At 34.9% G+C, this 24948-nt stretch overlaps 1 protein-coding gene across 1 annotated transcript in view; it reads left to right on the forward strand.

Annotated features, from left to right (window-relative positions):
• Window positions 1–24948, forward strand: part of mib1 (E3 ubiquitin-protein ligase mind bomb 1) — a 515003-nt gene that overhangs the window by 137500 nt on the left and 352555 nt on the right. The window contains exon 11 of the mRNA XM_090415624.1: window positions 5409–5606. Coding sequence (XP_090271750.1) covers window positions 5409–5606 — 198 coding nt within the window. The remainder of the gene's footprint in view (window positions 1–5408; window positions 5607–24948) is intronic.

Raw genomic sequence — 24948 nt, forward strand, 5'->3', positions numbered from 1 at the left:
TACTGCTACCCAATCAATATTTGGATAATTATAGTCTCCCATTATGATTACTTTTTTTGCGCTGTCATCACCATATCTTTTCTATTTGGTGATGCATTTCTTCATCACTAGCAACTGATCCACCAGACTTCTCTAGGTTTGTAACAATACCACATTATGTAATTGATCTTGCTAGATTCTACCTCACACCAGATGGCTTCAAACTCACTGCCACATGAAATACTGTGAGTAGTACTACAATCATAGGTCTCAACTCTAACTGGATTCAAGTCATCCGATATCATTAACAGTATGCTCCTGCACTCCTATCCTTCTTAAAAATACTGTACCCTTTACACTTGATACCAGTTAGTATGTCTGATGCTGATAGCCAGGTCTCACTAATGTCCACAATCTGAGGTCCCAACATATTGACTAAAGCAACCAACCCTATCCTTTTGTTTCTGATACTCCTAGCATTCATGTACAGACATAATAATCTACCTGCATGTTCTTTTGTATACTCTTGTCTGCAGTCTGCATGACACAATTGGACAACTTGCAGATCTCTATTCTTCTCTAGAGCCTTAAACATGTAGACATCTTTGCACATGTTTTGTGGGTCTGAACTGGACGAACACAAAGTCAAAATCGTTCTCTCCTCGTCAGCATTTCCATGACAAAGCCCATTTCCATCATTAACACAGTTATGTAACATTGTCGCTCTTACACTCACATTCTCACCATTCATCCGTTTATAATTTAATTTCCCTGACTCTCTGTGTTAGGTCTCATACCAGTTATTAGTTTTTCTAGACTCCTTGAATTCAATTGTAGGCCGTCGCTCTTATACAAATCCTAGTATTTTTTTCTTTTTCCCATGCACTAGTATGATAGGGTATTCCTTACCATGGATAAGACTACAGTGCCTTCCAAAATTTTTGGTTATCAGTTTCCAAATTTTTTAGACTAGAGTCAATTTTTCCAAAAGTCCCTGTAATGTAAATGTAGGATAGGTGATTATTTACTTTTTTTTTCTTTGATACTTCTTCGCTCTGACATTCTGGGAAGTTGAGCAATTCTTCACAACATTAAGATGGAAATCATTACATAGTACATTTTTGAATTTGTTTATACAATCAAGATATTTCTGGCTGGAAAAACAAGATCTATAAACAGATTAAAGGCACTACCATGGGTAGCCATCTTTCTCCACATTTGGCAAACTATTTTGAACAAGGTTCAAAATAGTTTGCCAAAGATGAGAACAAGACACCTTGTTCTCATCCACTCATCCCCAATCCTGTCTTTGGTTTCATTATGTCAATGATGTTTTTGCTGTTTGGCCTAATTCTGAAAACGAATTCACCACTTTGTTACAGTGGATCAATTACCTTTACTATGGTGCATTCAATTCACCATGTAAAAAGAAAATGCTGATAGTTTACCATTCTTGGACTTCCTTCTTACTCCCACATCCTGTTGTCCTTTCTCAACCAGTGTTTATAGGAAGCCTACCTTTACTGGCAGATACGCTCATCAGAAATCTGCTCATCATGCCTGTCAAAAAAATTGGTGCTATCAAATCATTAATTAATAGAACACATAATGTGTGCTCCTCTTTCTCAAATTTACAACTAGAACTTCTCACTATCAAAACTTTAATGGAATTAAATGATTACAACCCTCATCAAATCCAACAGATAGTTGATTCCTATATTACAACACCTAAAGGATTCTTCAACAGATTGCAGGAATCCAATCACTTTTACTTTTGGTATCTCTGAACCTATTGGTTGAATTTTGATTTTGAAGGGGTATTACTATATTCCCACCTATTTTCCTATTAATAAATTTCTCATCTGTTACTATCTACAAACTGTCACCTCTTGTGATTCAGATCCCTTGTGAATGTAATTTGATGTATTTTGGACAGACAAGCCATTCTGTAGAAAAAAGAATTAATAAACATCAGTACTACGTTGAATATGTGAAACCTTAAAAGTCTAGTCTGTCACAGCATAGTATTGACACTAAACACAGTATTCTGTAGGACAGTACTTCCCAAACGTATGGATATAAAGGCCCCTTTGGAAAAATTAAAATATTTCATGGCCTCCATCGAAAAAAAAACGTAATGCAGACATATATTATTATAATATTTATATTCAATACAATTTATATTCAAGATTTTGTTTGTAAGCTTTTTGTGCTTCTTATCAATACCTTTGAAATGAAACTTATATGAATAAGCATTGTGATTTTTTCCATTAAAATATGAAAAATAACAAAAAAGAGATAATAAATAATAAAAATTAAATACGTTTAAGATAAAAAAAAATATCTACTTAGTCCTAAAACATTTTAAATTTGTTTTCATTTCACGGACCCCCCCTCCCCCCCCTTCCCCCTCAACAAAATTTACTGACCAAGGGAGCTGTGGCCCACAGTTTGGGAAGCACTGCTGTAGGATGAAGCTCATCTTCTCCATAGAAGCAGTTTTAAATATGAACATCTTTTCAAAGAAAGTTGTAGAGCTCTTTTACATCAGCTGGAACTTAATTGGAACGATTATCTCTCTCTCCTCCCAAAAGTTTGAAAGATTCTCATTTTATGTAAACATCAAAAATAGTTTTAATATGATTATTTAATATTAATATTAATTTCTAGCATGTGGAAAAAAACTTTTTTAATTGGTAAACTGATTGTTGTTTGTATTTCCTGTTCTTTGATTTGCTTGTTGTTTCTACACACTGATGATGTACTGTTATTTTCAGTATGAATTATCTGTACTTTCATTAAAGTGTACTACTGTGTTTATTTTTTGATTTTGTTGTTTTATAGTTATGCCACAGGTACATTTAAAGATTAAATTTATTTAGCTAATGAATTACTATTCGTTATTATTATTACTTCCTGAGCACAAAGAAAATAACTAAGCATTTCCATGCAGACACACTAACAGCAAGGCAAATAAAGACAGTATGAAAGGTAGGATACTACAGTCCTGATAGGTGCCTTCTACAGGTGCAATGATGGACATTCATTGAAGATCTCAAAATAATGGTCTTCTGTATTTTAGGTAAAGTGAGGCAGCTGAATTTGTTTAGATTTGGTGAATACTGTGGCAGATTCTAGAAATAATCTCTCTGATAAGGTAAAAGGGAGCCCCTCCCCCATTGGATCCAGTGGTTCATATCCATGGCATGTTCTTCTACTCTAGAAAATGATTGTAGTGCAGGTAATGAACATAGTTTCTGTGTTCCTCCAGATAGATATTGACAGTTCTTTCTGTTTGTTCAAAATAGGAAAGTTTACAGGAGCAAGAAATGTTGTGGATTGGTCTAGATGATAAAGAGGATCTTTCAGTGAGTGGATAAGGGTAGCTAATTTCTGATATAGCTTGAAGGCTGTCTGTTATGCTGTATCTTTTTAAAACTCATGGGATTTTTCTGAGGTGTCCCACATGTAGGAAATTGCTATTGATTTTTTGCATTCTGGATTTTGGAGATGGACAGAGCATTGTGTTCATTTTGTGAAGAGGGTATACCATTGGCTAAAGAAAAGGTGCCATGGATGTGTTCAAACAAACATTAGCCTGTCCACAGAAATCAATCATATCTGTGGAACCTTTTAGTCAATGGCTTTTCCCTTCACAAAATCAACAGAACACTCTGCCCTCCCCCTTCCCCCAAAAAATCCAGAACACAAAAAAATAAATTTTTTTTTTCTTTCTTTTATGATGTGCCCAAATGAGAATTTGATTGGTCAACCTATGGTACATTAATACTGTGTATAGTAATTGCCATTCCCACATCTGGGACACCTATCAAAAAATTCTCATGAGTTTTAAAAAGGACTATATACATATAGCCTTCAACCCATATCATAAATTAGCTACCCTTAATCTGCTTACTAAAAGATCCTTTCCATCACCTAGACCATCCTGGTCTACAACATCCTTTTCTTCTGCAAGTGTTCCTATTTTGGACAAACAGAAAGACTCACCAGCATCTTCCTCAAGGAACATATCAACTATGTCCGTTGCCTACACTACAATTGCTCTGCAGTAGCAGACCATGCCATGGATACAAACCACCAGATCTAATGGGGGAACTTTGAGCTTCCCTTTTATACAGCAGCACGTACAAATCAGAGAGATTTTTCTCATAATCTACTACAGCATTCACCAAATCTGAATGAATTCTGCAACCTCACTTCACCATTAGAAAGGCACTAGTTAGGACTGCAGCATCCTGCCTTTCTTACTCAATCTGTTTTTGCCTTCCTGCTAGTGTGCCTGCATGCACATGTTTAAAATATATTCTTTGTGCCCAGGATTGGTGACCAAGGCAAAATAGTGGCATAGTAATTTATTAGCTAAATAAATTTAGGTGGTAATTATTATCTCTATCAGTGTAGTTTTCTCCATTAAACTTCAATATGATAATCAGTGTCGAAGTATCCATACCAGATTTACACACACGCACGCACGCATATTTTTACATATTTTAAATATAAATATAAAAATATTAAAAAAAATAAGCATGTTTTATATATTTATGTACTTTTGCTAGCCTGGTTGGTCTAGTAGTTAGCATATCTGCTTTCCAATCTACCAGCTGTAGGTTCACACAACCACAAACTGTTTGTGCTTATAGTTGTCTTTAAGTGAGAGATGAATTTCATCACCAGGTGTGATACCCCCCCCCCAATTGGAGCATGAAGTGACCCTGAAAAAAAAGTTTCATGTTTGGACTCTAGAGCAGGGTTTTCAAACTATGCAAAAAAATCAATAAAAATACAAAAAATGATAAAATTAATAAAAATAGAAAAAAAAATCCTCTGTTCACTCATCATACTAAATGCACTATAAGCTTACAACCTTTTATCATCACATAAAAATATCTTTTTATCTGATTAATTCTATTTGAACTCTGATGGGAGCAGAATTCAACAGACCCGAATTCTCCATCTATTACATCTACCTGTCCTTGCATGTCACATCATACATTTCACTTGAAAAGTTCTGTTCTGTTTTTTTTTTTTAAGCTAAAAATGGTTTTCAGGATGTTATAACATCCTGGAAATATAGTAAGTTGTTATAAAGAGTCCTAGCCAAAAATTCTGAAAAACATGCAATTTACAAAGTGATTTCCATTAATTTTTTTATTGTTTAAATTCTATACATAACTGGTTAGAAATCTGTCACCCATTAGTACCATAAATGGTTAAGGATTTATTAGATATTCCTGAAACCCTGCTTTAGAGACCTATCATGGTATTCTCTTAATCTACTTTTAGCAGTAGCAGGATGCTGTTTTTACACTGGGTGACAAAATGTTTCTTCCATCTGATCTTTCATTATATCCTTAACTTGCATTTCAGCATGTTCTTGTATTATATTTTGCAATTTTTATCTTTTATAGGATAAAGATGGAGACAGAGCAGTTCATCATGCAGCATTTGGTGATGAACCAGGTGTTATGGAGCTATTAGCACGGGCTGGATCTGATTTAAATGCACGTAACAAGAGGCGTCAGACACCACTTCACATAGCTGTAAATAAAGGCCATGTTGGAGTTGTTCGAACACTTCTGGATTTAGGATGCCATCCTAGTCTGCAGGTAATGATCATTATAGATTAATTATGCTCAGAGATTAGATGCCAAATATCTTCTTTAAAAGATCTTAGTTCTAAAATTAGCAAAATAGTAAAAACTTCAGATGTTTTAAATATTATGAGATTTATTAATAAAAACAAATTAACATATCACTTTTTATACACAGTATTTCAGAAGATGTTTATTACTGTGCAGAAAATTATAAATTAAAGATACCAAGAAATTATATACTTGGTTTAATCCTTTATCCAAGTGTAAGCAAACTAAGTTTGCACCTGAGTTTGATATAATCAGGACTGGGGCAACTTGTATATAGAAGCTAATGACTTCACATCACTTGCCTTAGTATCCCATAATGCAAAGCATCTATCCTTATGGGTGTGCATAAGGCTATGTATTATGGGAAGGGTCACTACTCAGACAGTTCCGACCTTTATTGAGGTGAAAAAGTAAAGGGTTGCTCATCATAGGCCTGGAGTAGCTAGCATAGGGGTGAAAGAGAGCCTGATAGCATTAGGAGAAAGAAAAGATAGATAGATAGTATGAGAGATAGAGAAAAGGCCTGAGCTCTTTTATATCATCATATAGTCAAAGGCTATCAGTTCTACTTTTCCTCCAATCTCATGCAGATTAACAACCAAAACACCAATTGAAACCAAAGTGCAAAGATGACTGATACCCAGGTAGTTAGCCTTCTCTGAGTTAACCACCTTGAGTTGGCTTCTGTGTCTGGGATTGACCATAAGATCGCATTGAATTAAGAGGATGGAACCATTTAAAAAACTTCTCATAGCAAAAATAGACAGAATTTTATCTCCCCCCAGGTGAATATTGCATAATGTAAGTGGCCTACATCACCTAGCCAAAAATTTAATATCTCCTAGAATGCTTCTTTCTAAATACAAAAATCATCTGACTGAACAATAAAATTTTCATAATACAATATTATAAAGCATTTGGATGTCATATCACTAATTTTTTTCAAATCCATGGTTCTTTCTAACCTTCCATAAATGGTATTTTAATTCATTAATTATAAAAATCAAAATTCTCTTCCCATTACTGACAGGTGGTGGGTATCGGAAAAAAATAACCTGTTCTGTTGTATGTAATGGAATGCCCAACACATTACATAATCTGTTCCAAATACACAGGGCAAGAGGGAAGCTTTAGAATGCATCTGTTTCCATTCGGTAACAGATGTCACAGATTGGATCTCCGATGTTAAAGTACCTCCATTTGATGGTATTAACTGGAAGGCGGCCATATGCAATTCTCCAAGCATGATTCCTCCTGTTAGGGTACCCTTGGAACTTCATCAAGTTATGAAATAAAATATTGTTGTCTGTACCCAGCTGTGGAACTTTGCAGCGAAAGAGATTAAATATTTCTTTATACCAAATTTTACTTTTTTTAATGGAAGGAATGTCAATTCCAGAGTGTTTTAGCAGTCTTAGAGTTAAGCACAGAGTGTTGTAGTATTCAGGAACGATCTCTCAGTTTTTGGACCTGTATAATCATTTAATCCAAACAGGGAAAGGTGAAAACCCAAGTAGTAACAGAGAAGGTCTGCACATGTGTGATCAGTCTGCAATATTTTATGGATTTTAGAAGCTATATTGCTTAAATAGCAGAATTTTAAGGCTGAAAGACCAAATCCTCCATGCTTCTTTAATAGTTGAAGAAATTCCTTTTTAACTTCTTAGTATTGGCCGGACCAAAAAAATTGCAGAGGCCTACTATATAATTGTTTTTCTTCAGCTTCTGTGATGTCTGTAATATTTATTATGTACAACTGAGCAGGAAAGATTATGGTTTTGAGTACTATGGCTTTAAAAGAAAAGGAGAGTGGTCATATTTTCTAGTCTTCTAACATTTCAAAGTTCTTGTATATAAGTTTTTGAACTGGTAATATTGGGTAAGTGGAGAAAGGAAGTCCAAGTATAATGTGGGGTTCTCTTTTAGGGGTTAGTCCAAAAGGAATGCCTCCAAGATCCCACTTTCCATAAACTTTTAATTTTGTCTTGTCTGCATTAATAATTAATCCACTGCTTTTGCTAATTTTTCCAAAATACCAAAAATATATATATATGGAATCTTTATTCTTCAAAGTTCCCACTACACATTTGCATATGCTAATACCTTATTTCCCTTTATAGTTGAAGTTATTCCTCACACAGCATGTGTATTGTTGACTTGACTTCCTGTAAGGAGGGTTCAAGAATCAATGCAAAGAGCAGTGGACTGAGAGGGCAACCTTGCTTGACTCCTTTTTGAATTTTTACCAGGTCTGACATGAACCCATTAACTTGGAGGCAGGTGGTTGAATTGGCATAGGCCCCTTTGATAACAGATAGCAGTTTTTTACCTACACCAGTTTGCTGGAGGATGTGGAATAGAAAAGGATGCTAGACATTATTAAATGCTTGAGTAAGGTCTATTGATAGCACGGCCATTGACTGCTTTTTCATGTTAACTAAGCGGAGTAGATCTTTTTTTTTTCCGTAGTCCTAAATGGACCGTTGGGTCATTCATGGCTGGTAGGTGATATTCTTTGTTAGCCTCCTCCAATCCTCTCGGTCTCTTGTTCTTGATGTCAGTTGAGAAAGGGAGGAATTTGCCCATTTTTTGATGTTATCAGTCCATTTTAATCGAGGTCAGCCACTAATCCTTGATCCCGGAACGATCCCTTCTAGTGTTTGCTTTGGAATGCCATTAGCCCTCTCCACATGTCCGAACCATTTCATCTGTCTTCTTCTGATGACTGTCAGAATATTTTCCCTTCTTCTCCCGTCTATCGAATCAATCAGTTTTCGGACATTTTCATTGGTTTCGTGAACAGTATAGGGAATTCTCAAAAGTCTTCTGTAAGTTTTCATTTCAAAAGACAGGAGTCTCTTCTCATCTTCCCTCAGTAAAGTCCAGGCCTCACAACCATACAAGAGGATAGAATTCACCAAGGTGTCAATTAGTCTTAGTCTGGTTGTGATTGTTATTCTGTTATCTCCCCACAATGGATTTAACTTCTGTAGGGCCACGGTTGCCTTAGCAATTTGGTATTTAATGTCACATTGAATACCAAATTGAATACCATCGGTTTTTGAACGACCATCTTGACTCAACGTACTTCTTAGATAAGTGAACTTGTTTACATTCTCAATTTGTTTATTGCCAATTTGTATCTTTAAGAATTCAATGTCTGATTTTGAGCCTACAAAACCTACAAAAAACATTGTTTTTGTTTTTTGTAGGTTTATGTATAATCCATATTTTTTTAATATTCCAAAAACTCGGCTGGTTATCTCTTGTAATTCTTCTTTGCTTTCTGCCAAAAGATCGATATCATCTGCAAAATGTAAGTTATTTATTCTTAGTCCACTAACTACTATTCCAGTGTCATATTCATGAAGAGCTTAATCTATGACATATTCCAGAAAACAATTAAAAAGAAGAGGGGGACATGATGCATCACTGTCTTACCCCTGTTCTGCCTGGGACGGTTCACTGCTGCAATTTTTAATTTTAATTCTCATATCAGATGAGGAATAAAGAGATTTAATAATCCTAATGATTTTGTTGTCAGTACCATAATGTTCTAAAATTTTCCATAATGCCTTATGCCATATTGAGTCAAAAGCTTTTTGAAGGTCTAAAAAGTTGTGACAGATTATTTTGTTATGTTCTATGTATTTTTCACCTAGTATGTGTATTGTAAAAATATGGTCGATTGTACTTCTGGACTTCTGAAAACCCACTTGTTCATCTGATAGTCTGCTTTCTATTTTCTTTTCAATTCTTGACAATAGTATTTTTAACAGGATTTTGCTTGGGTGACTAATAAGGCTTATTGTTCTGTAGTTGCTATATTTATTGCTGTTTCCCTTTTTAGCAATAGGTACAAGGACAGAAGTCTGCCAATCAGAAGGCCAAGTCTCTGTGTTCTATACGTCCTGGAATAAATTTAGCAAGGTGCCTATGATGATGAGGATTAGATCACGTAGCAGAAATAGATTAAATTCTACTGCTCTACCTGGTACTCCATACACCTGTGTGCTTTTAATTATGTATCTCATTCACACTTTGAGCCTGTTATTGATAATGCAGAAAAATATCTTGTGGTCAGTATTAGATAGAGAAATAGGTCTCCAGCTGCTGATTAAGGTGTAATCTCTATTAGGTTTAGGAATGAGGACAGTATGGCTTTCTACAAATTCACTTGGTATGTGTCTGATGAGAGAAAGGAATTAAGTAGTGTAACTAGATTGGGAAGAATAAAATCCCAGGCCTCCCAATAAAGTTCTAACCCTAGACCATCAGGTCCTGGCAAATTTCTTGCTTGGCATTCTCTATAGGCTGTGGTAACTTCAGATGCTGTAATAGGCCTGTCAAGCCCATCTTGGGTATGAACAGGAAAGCCATTAATGTTCCAAGAGTTATAATTTCCAACAGTACTATTGTCTTCATACAGATTTTTGTAGTGTTTTTGAAAAGCATCAAGGATGTCTTGAGTGGTGGACATGTCTTCTCCATCAATGCAGATTTGAGTGACAGTCCTTTCTTTGCAAAATTTTGTGAATTGTCTATTGAAGAATGCAGCTGAAGGGCTATCTACTAAGTACTGCTGTATTCTTATCTTAAAATTTCTTTCTTCTGCTTTTCTGTCTTTCCAGTTTTATCTCTATGTTAATGTTTCTAATCATGTTGCTACATTCTATATAAGAGAGAAGCTGGTTACAAACCAGCTTCTCTCTTTATACAGGTCTTTCAACTTTTTCCTTTTGAGAAAAGCCTGTTCCCATTCCATCATATTTTGTTTTACTGCTTCTTTGAATTTTAACCACATATTCCAATTCCAGGTAACATTATCCCAATTTGAACAGAGGGTCTGGAATTTAGTTGTGAAGATTAACGGAAAATTTGGTGGAAGCCTCCATGGTCCAGAAGAGATCACTACTTTTTCCATGCTATTGAACTTAAGTAGAACTGGATTATGATCTGACATGTTGATGTCAGATGTTTTATCTGAATTATCTTATTTACAAGGGAAGAAGAGATATAAATTCGATCAATACGAGTACCAGTACCTTGATTCATGTATGTGTGTGTGCCTAGAGATTAGGATTGCGAATCCTCCATATGTCTACTAGCTGAGCATTGTCAAGACATGTTTTTAACTGTGCATATCCCACTTTTCCACTCCTGGGGGTGTCCTCCTATTTTGTCTAATGTGGGGTTTTCAATACAATTCCAGTCTCCTGCTGCTATGATGTAGTGGGCACCATATAAATATGGCTCCAGTTCCTGGAAGAATTTTCATCTAATTGTTCTGTTGGGATGGAGCATGAACATTATAAATCTTATTACACATCCACAGTATTTCCAATCTTTTGTCAAGATTCTCCCTTCTGCATCCCTTTAGATATTACAGAATGACCCAAGGAGGGGGGGGGGACAGGAATAAGAACTCCTACTCCAGCCCTGTTAAATCTTCCAGAGCTCCAATAAGAAAGAAGTGGATATCTATCTGTTAAACTTTTTATATCTTCATATGTGCAAAAGTGTGTTTCTTGGAGAAAAGAAATGGAAACCTGATATTATAGCATAGCATAAGTTTCCATATAGTATCTTGTTTAATTTGCCTTGGAATCCTCGTACATTTAATGAGGCAATGCAGAAAGGAAATGCTATGATTACTGAAGTGTCACTGGTAAGTCTTTAACTTCTAAATTTTGGATGAACCCAATTAGGTCTTCAATCTGTGAAGGAGCAATTGTGTAACCTGCTTCTTGTCAACTGTTTTCCAGTTTTTTGCAGTTGCTTTCCATTCTTTTAAATTCATGCCTATCATTCTTGATTTGGAAGCTGATTATTTTCTTTTCATGTAGGTCATTACTGTACTGAGACAACTTTGAATCAGTAAACTTTATTATATTTTCTTTAATTGTATCTCTTGCTTTTTCCTTATTAGCATGAGTTGGTTCTTTATAATCCATAAACTCTTCTGAGCCTGAAGAGTTTTCATTTGATGATCCACAGCCTTCTCCATCTTTACAATTTTTACTACTTCTTTTTCTTTTAGATGTAGTTCCTTTTTAAAATTTTTTTTTTGTTTATCTTCAATTTTTTTTTATTAATTCACCTTTCCTTTTTGATATCTTGTCTACATATTAAGTTCTTTCAGTTGTCTTACTTGCTTTTCTGTTTCTTCTCCAGTTTCTTCTTGTAGGACAGTTGCATGTTTTTGCATTTCATTTTGTACCTGTTCAGTTGGTATATTAGGTTCATTATTGGTAATTTCAACTGATGTTCCATCAGTATTTGACTGGGAGAGTTGCTCACGCAGTGGGCTAATTTCTAGCTGATTTGGTCATGCACTTTTTGTGATTTTACCAAGTGTAGTGTTTAAAAGTGCTGTCTTAACTAGAATGAAGATCCGGAAACTCTTCATTATGCCTCTCTGATATATATGGTGTTCTAATTGGCTCTACCAGTGCTCCCACTCTTTCCACAAAAGTTCTGAAAGGACAGGTGTTAACGTGGTGTTCAGAACTTTCGCATATCTGACAGGGTTTGAGGTGCTGATTAGTGATATGTCCGATCTCCATGCAATTGAAACATTTAGATTTGGGGCAGTTACCACCCAAGTGATCGTATGAACCACAACGCAGACATTTCCGTTGTATTCCAGGATAGTTTACCATAATTCGGGTTGTACCGATGTTGACAAAATTTGGTACAGGTGTCTTCATATCCATTGTGAAGGTAACGTCATCAGAAAACAAATTTGGATCTTCACCTGATAAACCCTTTTGTATATTACTAATCTTACCCCATTTCGCAAATGTCTGTATAAGAATTTCATTCTTGTTCTCTATATATTCCATTGGAAATATTTTGATTTTTATTGTTTTTACCTGGCTTCTGACCATTATAGGAATAACTGTGCTGCCTTTGAAAGTAAAACCCTGTAATAGTTTGTCCCTCATTTCCACATCTTTAACTACAATTAAATATTTCCCTCTGCCATAAGGGCTAAAAGAATAAATCTTGTTTGCGCCAACTTTCTCTTTTAAAACCTTAGTTAACTGTCTCGCTTCTTCACATTCAGGAATTTCAATTCCTAGAGTTCGCACCCTTGGAAGAATTGGTACTATTATCTCATGTGGGAAAAAGACTATAATTTCTGCGTTTGATTGTAAGAAAAAAACCTTTCAGTTGTAAGACCGAGAATTAAATAATGCTGTGGTACAGAAATAATTCTATGCCACCAGCAAATGCTTTATTTGAGCTATTATAAAATGGCTGCCATGATACCGTTAAAAGTAATCCTGTAATGCAGATATTAACTGCACTACCAGTAGTCTTAATATTTATTATAAAAAACAAGTGCTAGTGGGGACGAAACCACCACTAGCACCAGTGAAATAAAATCTAAGTGAAAAACAAACAAAAGAAAACCAAAGTACTTATCTTTCCAAAAAACCAGGATCTCATCAGTGGGAGCCAGACCCAGTAATGATACTAAGGTTGAAGTAATGCCGAAGTCATATTTTTCATATATGAGTAGCCAAAAGGTGTCACATCTTATTATTAATATACTCTGGATTAGAGGTAGTTGTTGGAAGTTTTTCCAATTGATTATACTATAAATTAAAGATAGCAAGAAATTATATACTTGGTTTGATCCTTTATCCAAATGTAAACAAACGAAGTTTGTGCCTGAAATATAATCAGGATAAAGAAAAAAAAATTACACTTATAATTACACTTATATAATTGCTTGGTATCTTTCATTTATAGTATATCCAAGTGGAAAAACTTCCAACACCTATCTCTAATCAAGAGTATTTTAATAATAATCTGTGACACCTTTTGGCTACTTGTATATGAAAAATATGATTTCAGCATTACTTCAACTTTTGTGTCACTCTGGGTCTGGCTCTTGCTGATGAGATCTGGGTAGTGACCCTTCCCATAACGCTTTGCATTATGGGATACTAAGACACGTGATGGGAAGCCATTTCTTGGTATCTTTAATTTGTAGTATAACCAAGTGGAAAAACTTCCAGCAACTTCCTCTTTTGCAGAAAATTTTCTGTACTAAAGCGCTACAGAAACTTGTCTGTAACTCTTTGATTAATGGTAGTGCTATTTGGTTGAAAACATTTGGTCTGAGTCCTGTTCAGGAGTTCAACCTTTATAGGGACTTTTTAGCTTAACACCCCAACCTACCATGATGTCTATGGACATCCAACTAAATCTGGATATGATTCTGTAACACCTATTGAATAATATGGATAAGAAGTGCAGTTTGGTCTCGCTATTTCATCCACATGGCTGGTAGGGAGGTTATCTGTAAGTTTGTAGATCACATTTAGAGGGTGGTAAGGAAAAACCCAAATATCTTCTTGGAAATTCTGGTTTTTCATTCTATAGACTAATCATCTAGAAATTACATGCAGTTCACAGACATAGTATGTTATGCATAGGCCTTACAGTTGACTCTTACTGTATAGTATTGTGACTTTGGTTGAGATTTTTCTATATTTGTAGTGAGCAAATTTGTTATAATAGCATTTGCTATAGTGAGAGTGAACTATACTAACGTTAAGTTCTCTGAAGACAGGTATTGTCTGTGACAGGCCATTGAACATAACACGTTAAAGGGAAGATGACCATAGTGAATGTTCTTTAGCATATCATTGATCCTATAAGTTTGGCCATCACTTTTTGATTGTTCATTATAGTTGATAACATCACAGTGCTTGTTATGGTGAGATTCCAGTGTAAATTTTTCATTTGGCTTTCTGTTATCCAAATATAGTAGCCTCTTGATTAACTGGGGAGGGGGGATTAGAAAATTGATTTGTATGTCCATTGTCAAAAGATAATCATTAGATGATGTTGATTACATCTTAAAAAGGAGCAAATACATGTGAAGGTAGTTTTATTTTGCATCTTTGAATGTGTACTCAGAAACTCAAGAAGACTTTCTTTAGACACTATTTAATACAAAGGCTTTTGATGTTTGGTGTAAACTCATGTTTTTATCAAAAGTGTTTGAGTAACATTGATCTTTACCTTTTTTGTGTTTTGTTAGTTTGATGAATTTTTTTCTTGATATCTTCTTTCAATCAAACTAAACTTCATTTAATTGACAAGAATGTGAAAGTTGACAGGGAAATGAAGTTTAATTAAATGAGGAGTACACTAACCCTGAACAACCAGAAGAAGAGAATCTTGTGAGAAAAATAAAGAATATCTTGAAAAACTGTGAGGATAATAGGTAACAAACACTACAATTGCAGTATTGTACTCTGTTGTCATTTATCATATTTGAAGTTTCTTATTAACAGAAAAATCAGCTACAGTGTTGCTCTCATCATATTGGTTTCCTGATGTGTTATGTAAAACATGTAAAGGATGCAGTGCTTCCATACAAAATCATGCTTTGAAATTATGGGATGTTATATGCAGAAAGGCCAACCAAGGAATCATACCTATATATAAGGGGGACTAGAAAGTAATCAATTATTTTTAATAGGTCACTTTTAGCCGATTGTTTTTTTCTTAAATAACACACAAATTATTAAATTTGATTATTATTTAAATATTAGCATTACTTTTCTATTTAAAAAATTGTTTTTTTTTTTTTAATTTTAGATTATTATTTTTTAATATGGCAGACTTTAAAGTTGAAGAGCACCATTTATGTCATTGTATGCTGTTTTTGTTTCTGTTTCACCAAGGAAAGAATGCTACCGAGGCTACCAAAATCATTTGTTCAACTTATGGAGATGTATTGAAGGTTAACAAATGTCAGCGATGGTTTAGGAGATTTGCAGAAAAAAATTTTGATCTCTCTGATCGTCCTCGATCTGGAAGACCTCTTACTCTAGATGACGATGCTCTTAAGACTCTCGTTGAATCAGATCCAAAACAAACCATACAAGAATTAGCAGAGAAAGATTCATCATGGTCAACTGTCCAAGAGCACTTACATAAGAGTGGCAAGGTTCTTAAACAGGTTGTATGAGTATACCGCATGAACTGTCAGAAAACAATAAAGCGCAGAGACGGGCGATTTGCAATTCATTGTTGACCAGACAGCAAAATGACCCCTTTTTGGAACAAGTCATAACTGGTGACGAAAAATGGTTGCTGTATAAGAATAATAAATGTAAAAACAGTGGCTTTCTCCAAATCAAACTCCAATTCCAACACCTAAAGATGGACTTCATCCACAAAAGGTTCTGTTGTGTGTTTGGTGGGATTTTCATGGAATTATTCATTACGAACTCATGGAACAAGTTAAGACTATCGCAGCAGCCATCTACTGTGAACAATTAGAGTGACTACATCAAAAATTGTTAATCAAACGTCTTGCACTTGTCAATCAAAAAGGGGTAATTTTGCAGCAAGATAATGCAAAACTACATTCTGCAAGAATGACTCAAGAAAAAATTAGGCAGTTAGGATGGGAACTTCTACCACATCCTTCATATTCGCCGGATATTGCCCCTAGTGGCTATCACTTATTCAGGTCCCTAGAACACAGCATAAGAAATAAAACCTTCCGTTCGCAAGATGATGTCCAAAAAAGTTTGATATCATTTTTTGCCTCCAAAGAAAAAACTTTTTTCAAAAAAGGAATTCTAAACTTAGTAGATCGTTGGAATAAGGTTATAATTAACGATAACGATTATAGAATTGAATAATGTTAATTTATTCTTTAATATTTTTTTTTTTTTTTTCTGAATAAAATTTATATTAAAAATGTTCAAAAAATTGATTACTTTCTGGTCCCCCTTATACTTTCATTTTTTTAAAATAAAGAATTACAATATATGCATAATTTTACCTGTTACATATTCATATATTCATTTTACTGATTATCAAGCAAAATTCATTTCCTGTTCAACTTGGATAATCAGGAATCTTCTTTATTACACATTGCATTGCATCAGTTTCTGTCTTTCCCACATTAAACGTTTATTTCAGACATGAATATATGCTTCAGATGTTACTTTTGTTATCCTTTTCAAGAATCGTTAGCTCAGTTTGACATATTTGCAACAAATTATGTCTCCAGGAGTTGCAAAGTTTTGTTGTTGAAGATGAAATCCAAATACTTCAGATTGTTGTTTAAATAAATTCAAATCTCTAATAAGATGATTTAATACCGTATTTTCAATCAGATGAGGTTTGTTGATAATTTCATAAATGTCTTGATGATCCTATTCCCACCAGAAGAAAAAGATCCATTATGATGGAGTGATGGTGGATGAGGTTCTGCAAGATTTAGAGAGTTAGGCTATTATTGTATGTCAGATTTTAAGCTTGGTATAATATCAAATAGTTTCTTTTTCATAGAAATTTGCTCTTATCATGTAAGCCTCCTGCATTTAAAGGTAAACAATAACGTGATACCAGTCAGGCCGCTGCAAAGAGTATAGGACTGAACCCAATATGTAATTAATCAGTAAGCTTTCCCAGTCTGCTAACAAACAATCTTCTTGCTGCTGCTGCTGCTGGTCACTTTTCCATATCATTCCTAGAGGGAGTCCAATCACAGTGTGTTCAGGTGTCAAGACTAGGACTGGAGATAGTTTCTTTTGTGTGGGTGTCTTTCACTTCTCATGGCATACAATTCTGTCCCCCCTCCTCTCTATTTGATTCTTCTTCTCCATTCTGAAGATCATAAACTATTTTTTGTTTGAGATTTTTTTCCGAAAAAAATTTCAGAAATAAAAACAAAAGAAATATCAATGATACATGCAAAAAAATAATTCTTTTGATATGTACTTCATGAACATCGATAGCGTTACTAGTAATATACGAGGGTTGTTTGAAAAGTTTGGTAAAAAAATTGGTTAAACTTATTTTTGGAAAAAATCTCCTTTATTTCTCGACATAGTCTACAACAAGGTGTACACATTTGGTCCAGCAAGTTTCCAATTTTTTCATCCCATCTAAAAACTAGGATTTGTCAAATTGTGCAAAATAATTGCTCACAGCCGTGATGACATCCTTGTTCGAAGAAAGTTTTTTCCCACCGAGCCAAATTTTTAAGTTTAGGAACAAGAAGAAGTCACATGGGGCCAAGTCCAGAGAATACAGTGGAAGTGGAACCAGTTCGAACCCCAATTCGTCCAATTTTGATATTGCAATGGCCAATGTGTGGGACGGTGCATTGTCTTGATGAAGAGTAGTTTTTTGTGTGCCAATCTTGGCCGTTTTTTTTTTTCAGTTCTTCTTTTAAACAGTCCCACAATACCATATAATAGACTCCTGTTATTGTCTTATCCTTTTCCAAATAGTCTATCATGATAATTCCTTGGGAATGCCAAAAATCACCTTCCAAGCTGACAAAACGGTCTTCGCTTTTTTTCTTTTCGATGTTCTTTCATCAGGCATTGTCCACTGTTTTGACTGTTGCTTGGACTCAGGTGTGTAGTGGTGGATCGAAGTTTCATCTACAGTCGTGAATCGATGCAAAAAAATCCTGCATATTACGATTAAACATCGCCAAACACTGCGTTGAAAGGTCTTTTCGCATGTGGTTTTTGATGGACATTCAACAATCACGGCACCCATTGTGCACACAGCTTTTTCATGTGCAATTTTTCATGTGAAAAATTGCACTTGAAAGGATATTATACACCTGTTGTGCAGGATATTATGCACCTTTTCAGTTGAAATTCCTACAATCCCAGCAATCTCACACACTTTCACTCGGCAGTCTTCCATAATGATACCATGGCATCCGGAGCACGCTTCATCTTTGATGGACTTACGACCACGTTTAAACTCATTTATTCAAAAATAAATAGTCTTTAATGCTGGTGCAGAGTCCCCATGAACTGCATCTAACTCGGCTTTGATCTGTGCATCTGTCCACTCCTACAAATAAAAGTGTTTTATCACTGCACAAAACTCGTTTTTCTCCGTTTTTATGAAAAATGCGAACATGGCCATTTTAAATGTTTGCCAAACAAGAACTGTGCATCACACATGACTAAAATTTTGCCAGAGGTCATGAAAAAGACGATATGTGCCGACACTGGTATGAATGAATGAATTGTGTCGCTGTCTATTGGAAATTTAACAAACTTTTCAAACAGCCCTCGTAGCACAACATCTATCTCCACATCCAGTCATCCAAACATGACCTGGTTTACTGTCCATATGTTCAGATCCTTTGAGTTCAGATCCTCCCACTGTCATGAATCTTTTGTCTTTAGGTGGTAGATGAATATCATTGCCCACAATGAGGCAATCATCCTGCTTACTGAAGTGTCTTAAAAAAGTTGCATGTTTCATCTCTAGAAAAGGATTTCCAAATTACCGTATATTATCGCGTATAAAGCGAACTAGAAATTTTGTTTGAAAACTAGCCCTAAAATGTCATGTCTGTGTATAATGCGATCTGTTAATCTTGTTCCATAACATTATAAATAATATAATACGAATTAACGAAAGAAATATTTATTTAAAAACAAAATGTCAAAATACAGACGCATTAACGAAAGAACTATTTATTTTAAAACAAAATGTCAAAATACAAGACGAATTAACGAAAGAAATATTTATTTTAAAACAAAATGTCAAAATACAATACGAATTAACGAAAGAAATATTTATTTAAAAACAAAATGTCAAAATACAAGACGAATTAACGAAAGAAATATTTATTTTAAAACAAAATGTCAAAATACAATACGAATTAACGAAAGAAATATTTATTTTAAAACAAAATGTCAAAATCCTTTAAATTCTTCTTCATCTTTTGAGTCATCAAACATTTCATTTATAAATTCTGTCGGGATTGCGTCATCAGTGTAGCAGTTGTCGTCATCGTCTTCATGCTCTCCAATTTGTTGTGTGTCATCCTCGCTTTCATATATATGACGTGATCTTCGGATCCATCCATTGAATTACTTATTCCACATTTAAGAAATGAGCATTGAATCATTTCAGATGGTATCGAATCCCATGCTTCTTTAACCTAGCTGGTGACTAGGGTGATCTCAGGCTTCTGAAAATTCCCACCCTTTGTTATCTTCACCAAACCAGATGACATCCATTCTCTCCATTTTTCACGTAAGTGATCTTTAAATGGCTTATTCAAACTGACATCAAGCAGCTGCAAAACGGAAGTTAGACCACCCGGTATGACTGCCAGGTCTGTACGTAGCTCACGTGCTTTCTCTTTGCTTGCCTCTGTTAAATTGCCCAGAACATATCCCAGACTAGCATGCTTTGTTGATGTAACAAGCTACCTGGACGTATGTTCCATACTTGATCCAGCCACAATTGTACACCTTCTGCATCCATCCAACCTTTCTGATTGGTGCAAACAATTACACCTGGTGGAAATTTCATATGCTTCGGAATTTTCTTCCTTTTAAATATTACTGTTGACTTAATTTGGTTCCGTCTGCCATGCATGCTAGAACAACAGTAAAATGCGTTTTTTCATGTCCCGTTGTGACACTCTTTTCACCAACTGAGTTTACTGTTCGATTCCCGGGCATATCCAAGTACATGGGCGTCTCATCCATATTGCCATTTTGGGAAAGTTCATATCCGTGACACTTCTGTAATTTTATGATAAATTTATGGAAGGACTGCACTTTTTCTTCAAGCTGCTTTGGTAACTTCTGCACAATTTTTGTTCGGTGTCGTAATGTTAATGCTTTGCGTTCCATAAATCTGTTGCACCACCCAGGTGAAGCAAGAATAGATGAAATACCTGGTGTGTCCTTGAATTTACCATTCCTGAGTTGTAGAGCTTGAAAACGAATTCCATTTCTTGTTACTATAATGCCATCTTGTCATTGCGTCAAAATCCATTCATTTAGCTCTTCTTCGAGTTCTGGAAAGGATGCTACATCTCCATGACGGGCACGTTTTGTTTTGGGGATTTTTTCAAGACTGTCTCTTTGTTTACGCCAAAGTCTAATATTACTCTCTGCTACACCAAATTCTCTCATAGCAACATTGTTATTATGTTCTTCTGCAAACTGCACGACACGCAATTTAAATCCTGCTTCAAAAGATGAATGTTTACGTTTCTGTTGGCTCATTTTCAGGCTAGGTTTGTTGAACGAATAATATTTAAAATGAACTGTGGTTAAACTGATATACCTAACTGTGCTCTATCTATCTCACTGTGCTCTATCATTCGGCGACGGAGAGTGCATGCGCAGATACGATGCGCACTCAGTCGCCAAATGCGAGTGGGTCAAGTAGATTTGGTTGCATGGTGTAGTATATATTATGTGTGCAAGTCTAATAAGATGTTATATTTTTTAGGATCCATATAATGCAAATCCCTAACTTTAAGTAGTATTTTTTACCATAAATTTTTCGCATTATATGCAATAATATACGGTATCTAGCTATTAGCCTATTGTGGGATACTAATGTACTACATTTATAGCCTTTTATTGTTGGGATTCTCCTGTAGTACTACCTTTTATTCTTAACAGAATTGGTACTGACATTCTCAGCAGCTACAGTCTGCCTAAATCACCCATTTGACATGTTTTACAACTTCTTCAATCATAAGTTCAGCTATACATTAGGGAATGCGAAATCTAGAATTCCTTGTTGATTTACTCTGACTCAAATTTTTCATATTGCATTTTGTACTATTCATTTGATTTCTTTATGGCTCAAGAAATTCAGGTAACCACTTCAAAGCCTTTGATTATTTATCTGTAACGTTCTGATTTTCTGGCATCCAAACACCCAAACAATGAAATTATCTTCCTTGGGGACATCAGTGTCCAGAACTCAAACTTATTTTCATTTTCCATTTGCAATTAAGCAGGAAGAGGTGTCAAGTTTATTGTTGTTAACAGTGATGCAATTGACTAGTCATCTACCAGCATACCAGATAGTCTTCAACATCCCCACATCTTCATCTGCAGTGTATTTGAAAATAATTTCAAGAGGAATTGCTAATTTCTCCTTCCAAATAGACTGTAGCTCTCATTTCTCCTCTTGATAATTCACACTGTAATCTTGTCCTAGTTTCTTATATTATGGATATCCTTTACTCAGAATTGCTTTACTGTTGTTCCCTTGAATGGGGAAAGTTCTAGATTGTTATAGTTTTTTTTTAGTGTATTGTGTGTTCAAGTTTCAACAGTATTCAAAACGTGTTGGAGTTTGTCTCTTTTTCAAATTTTGCCAAGATTTCTGTGTATGACATTAATTTCTTACACTGCTGTTTAGGTTTCATCCAAACCATATTTTCCTTTTTCTTTATATAAGCTGTCAAAGACTTGAAACATTTCATTTTGGTACTTTCTTACTAGAACCTTCCATGAAATGGTAGGTGCAAAGGTCTGTTTTGCCATTTTAAAATTGAAGATAAACATTATAAACATTCAAGCTTTATTTGCAAGTATAGTATTGAATACTTAGCTTCTCCCTCATTTTCCTGATTCTGAGTGCTTGAATTAATCATCTTGTTTGTTAAATGGATATTATTTGTTTTGTTCTTCTTAGTTCTCACTAACACCAGTTATGTTAACCTAACATTTTTGTAATCCCTTGGAAGTTCTGCAAGTATAGTATTGAATACTTAGCTTCTCCCTCATTTTCCTGATTCTGAGTGCTTGAATTAATCATCTTGTTTGTTAAATGGATATTATTTGTTTTGTTCTTCTTAGTTCTCACTAACACCAGTTATGTTAACCTAACATTTTTGTAATCCCTTGGAAGTTCTGCTTCTTGTTCTTTAATGCTTCTTATGTTCATCTTCAGTTCTATTGCTGTTGTTCTCATTAGCTAATATTTCACTTTTTCTCCTAGTTGCCTGAGGAAAACTACAAGGAGGGTTGAGGAGGGAGGTCTTGTAGTGGTGTACTTGATGCATAATGATGGTTTGTGATAATGTAATTAGAGTGACCATATAATTTATCATCCAAATTGGGAAATTTTTGAGAGTGAAAGGGGAAGGAAGGTGCTAAAAATAATTAAAATTATATATTTTGAAATATTTATTTATTGACTGACATATTGGACCTACAAAATAGTTATATTAAAAAACTATTTTCAAAAATAAAATTTTTTCTAAAGAAAATAAAAACCATGTATGTCTGTATACATTAAAGCAAAATAAAAAACTTAATTATCTGAACTAAACATTAAAAAAAAATGAACATAAAAAAATAACGTGAATATTTACCAAGTACAATTATTCTGTCAAGTATTCAATAATTAAGCAGAATAATTGTACTTGGTAAATATTCATGTACTTTAATCAATTTATTGGATGTATTGCTCTCTAAAACCATGTTACTAGTATTTCCCTGAAGAATGTCATGTTTTTAATGATCTTATTATTTTTTTTATTATAAAATTGACTTAGTCCTCTTCAAAGTTGCATTTTATGGTTAATAAATTTGAAACTGTTGACACTTGTGGTTGACTCTTCTCTGTAGACCATAATATTTTTAATTGAGAAATACTCTCTTTGTGGGTGCTTGAGGTATCTGGTCAGCCCAAGACAAGTTTTTACTAAATGGAGAATATTCTCAATTCTAAATTTTTGTATCGAAAAGTGGAAATATTTCTGCACAGATGTATTCACAGGTACTGTCTGTTTGCCTCCATTCAGAGTCCCTTTCTTCAACAAATGTTTTTGCAAGGCAAAACTCGTCAAATAAGTTGTCTCTGTTTATGATTTTTTTTTTATTTCATCAAATTTAGATGGCCACCAAGTGGCCAGCAGGGTAAGTGTTGCATACTTCTCCCACCACCTTTACCTAAAGGAGTTAGCCTTAACCACTCATGTCTGAATGCACTTTGTGGTTATCAGGGAGTTCTGTACAGGCTGTATTTTACAAGTGTTAGTTATGTTGTGCTGGAAAAGATTGAGAAAATAAAGATAGCATTAAAAATATTTTTTCTAAACCAGGACAGTCCTGGCCAAACCTGGATGTGTAGTTACTCTAGTAATAATGTATATATTATAGCCATGAGAAGGTGAGGATCGGACAGCCTCTCCACAATCCAAAATTGGCATCATGTCTTTGATATTGAACAGTCTCCAACTGGGATAGAATGACATTCTGCAAAATAAGTTCCAAAGTTAGCTTAAATTAATACCTTGTCATAAAACAAATGCAAAAGTCAGTTATTTGACATAGCTGAATGGTTACAAAAATAGGAAGAAATAAATTGAAAACTTTCTATTGATTATTCTCTCTAGAAGTTTGCCACATTTTCAGCTCTAATGTGAAATTTCTCTTTGTAACATTATTGATTTTGAGATTAGGGTTGACATCTGACAGGTTTAATTTTTTTCCATTCTTTATTTCAAAATTTATACACACTTCAACAGCTGATAACTCACTTGATTTTCGTTATTTTGCATGTTTAACGGATTTGAAATAATGGCTGAAACCAGACTAAGCTTTGAGGATAGAAAATTTATCCTAAAATGTTACTGGAAGTATGAAAACGTAGTGGAAGTGCAAAGACAGTTTAGAAGAGAATTTCAGTCAGATCCACCTACAAGACTTACTATCACTTGAATTAGAGATAAATTTGAAGAAGATGGAACTGTTCAAAATGTCCATAAGCAATGTTCAGGAAGACCACGAACAGCTACGAGGCCCGCAACAGAAGAAAGGTTGATTGAAACGTATCGTCAAAGTTCAAGAAAATCTGTGCGACAAGCGTCTCATGAGATAGGAGTATCAAAATCAAGTGTCCATCACATGTTGAAGTGCAGTCGTTGGAAAAGTTACATTCCAAGAAGAGTACACGCTCTCAACGAAGATGATCTGGATAGGAGAATGAAGTTTTGTGAGTGGTACTTGGAAAAATGTGAAGAGGACGCACAGTTTCCAAGACGAATTGTGTGGAGTGATGAGGCCACATTTAAATTAAATGGGTCAATTAACCGGCACAATTGCACTTACTGGGCACCTGAGAATCTGCATGTTATGGAGGAACATCATGTAAATTTACCAGGAGTGACGGTGTGGTGCGGCTTATCAGCACATGGATTAATTGGACCATTCTTTTTTGATGGTACTGTAACTGGTGCCAATTACTTGAACTTGAAGCATGAAACTGTCATGCCATTTATTCAAGAGGACTTTTATTTTCAACAAGGTGGAGCACCTCACACTACCATCGAGATGTGAGGGCCTATCTTGATGAGACTTTACCCAACCAGATGGATTGGAAGAAGAGGTTCTGTAGAATACCCCCCCCCCTGCGTTCACCAGACCTCGCGCCAATGGACTTCTTCTAATGGGGATTTATCAAGGATATAGTTTACACTTCAAAACTGGCAACAGTCAACGATCTGAAAGCA

This window comes from Typopeltis vanoorti, chromosome 3 (genome assembly GCF_054136105.1).
Source record: "Typopeltis vanoorti isolate ZY-2024b chromosome 3, IOZ_Tvanoo_1.0, whole genome shotgun sequence".
Lineage (NCBI taxonomy): Eukaryota > Metazoa > Arthropoda > Arachnida > Uropygi > Thelyphonidae > Typopeltis > Typopeltis vanoorti.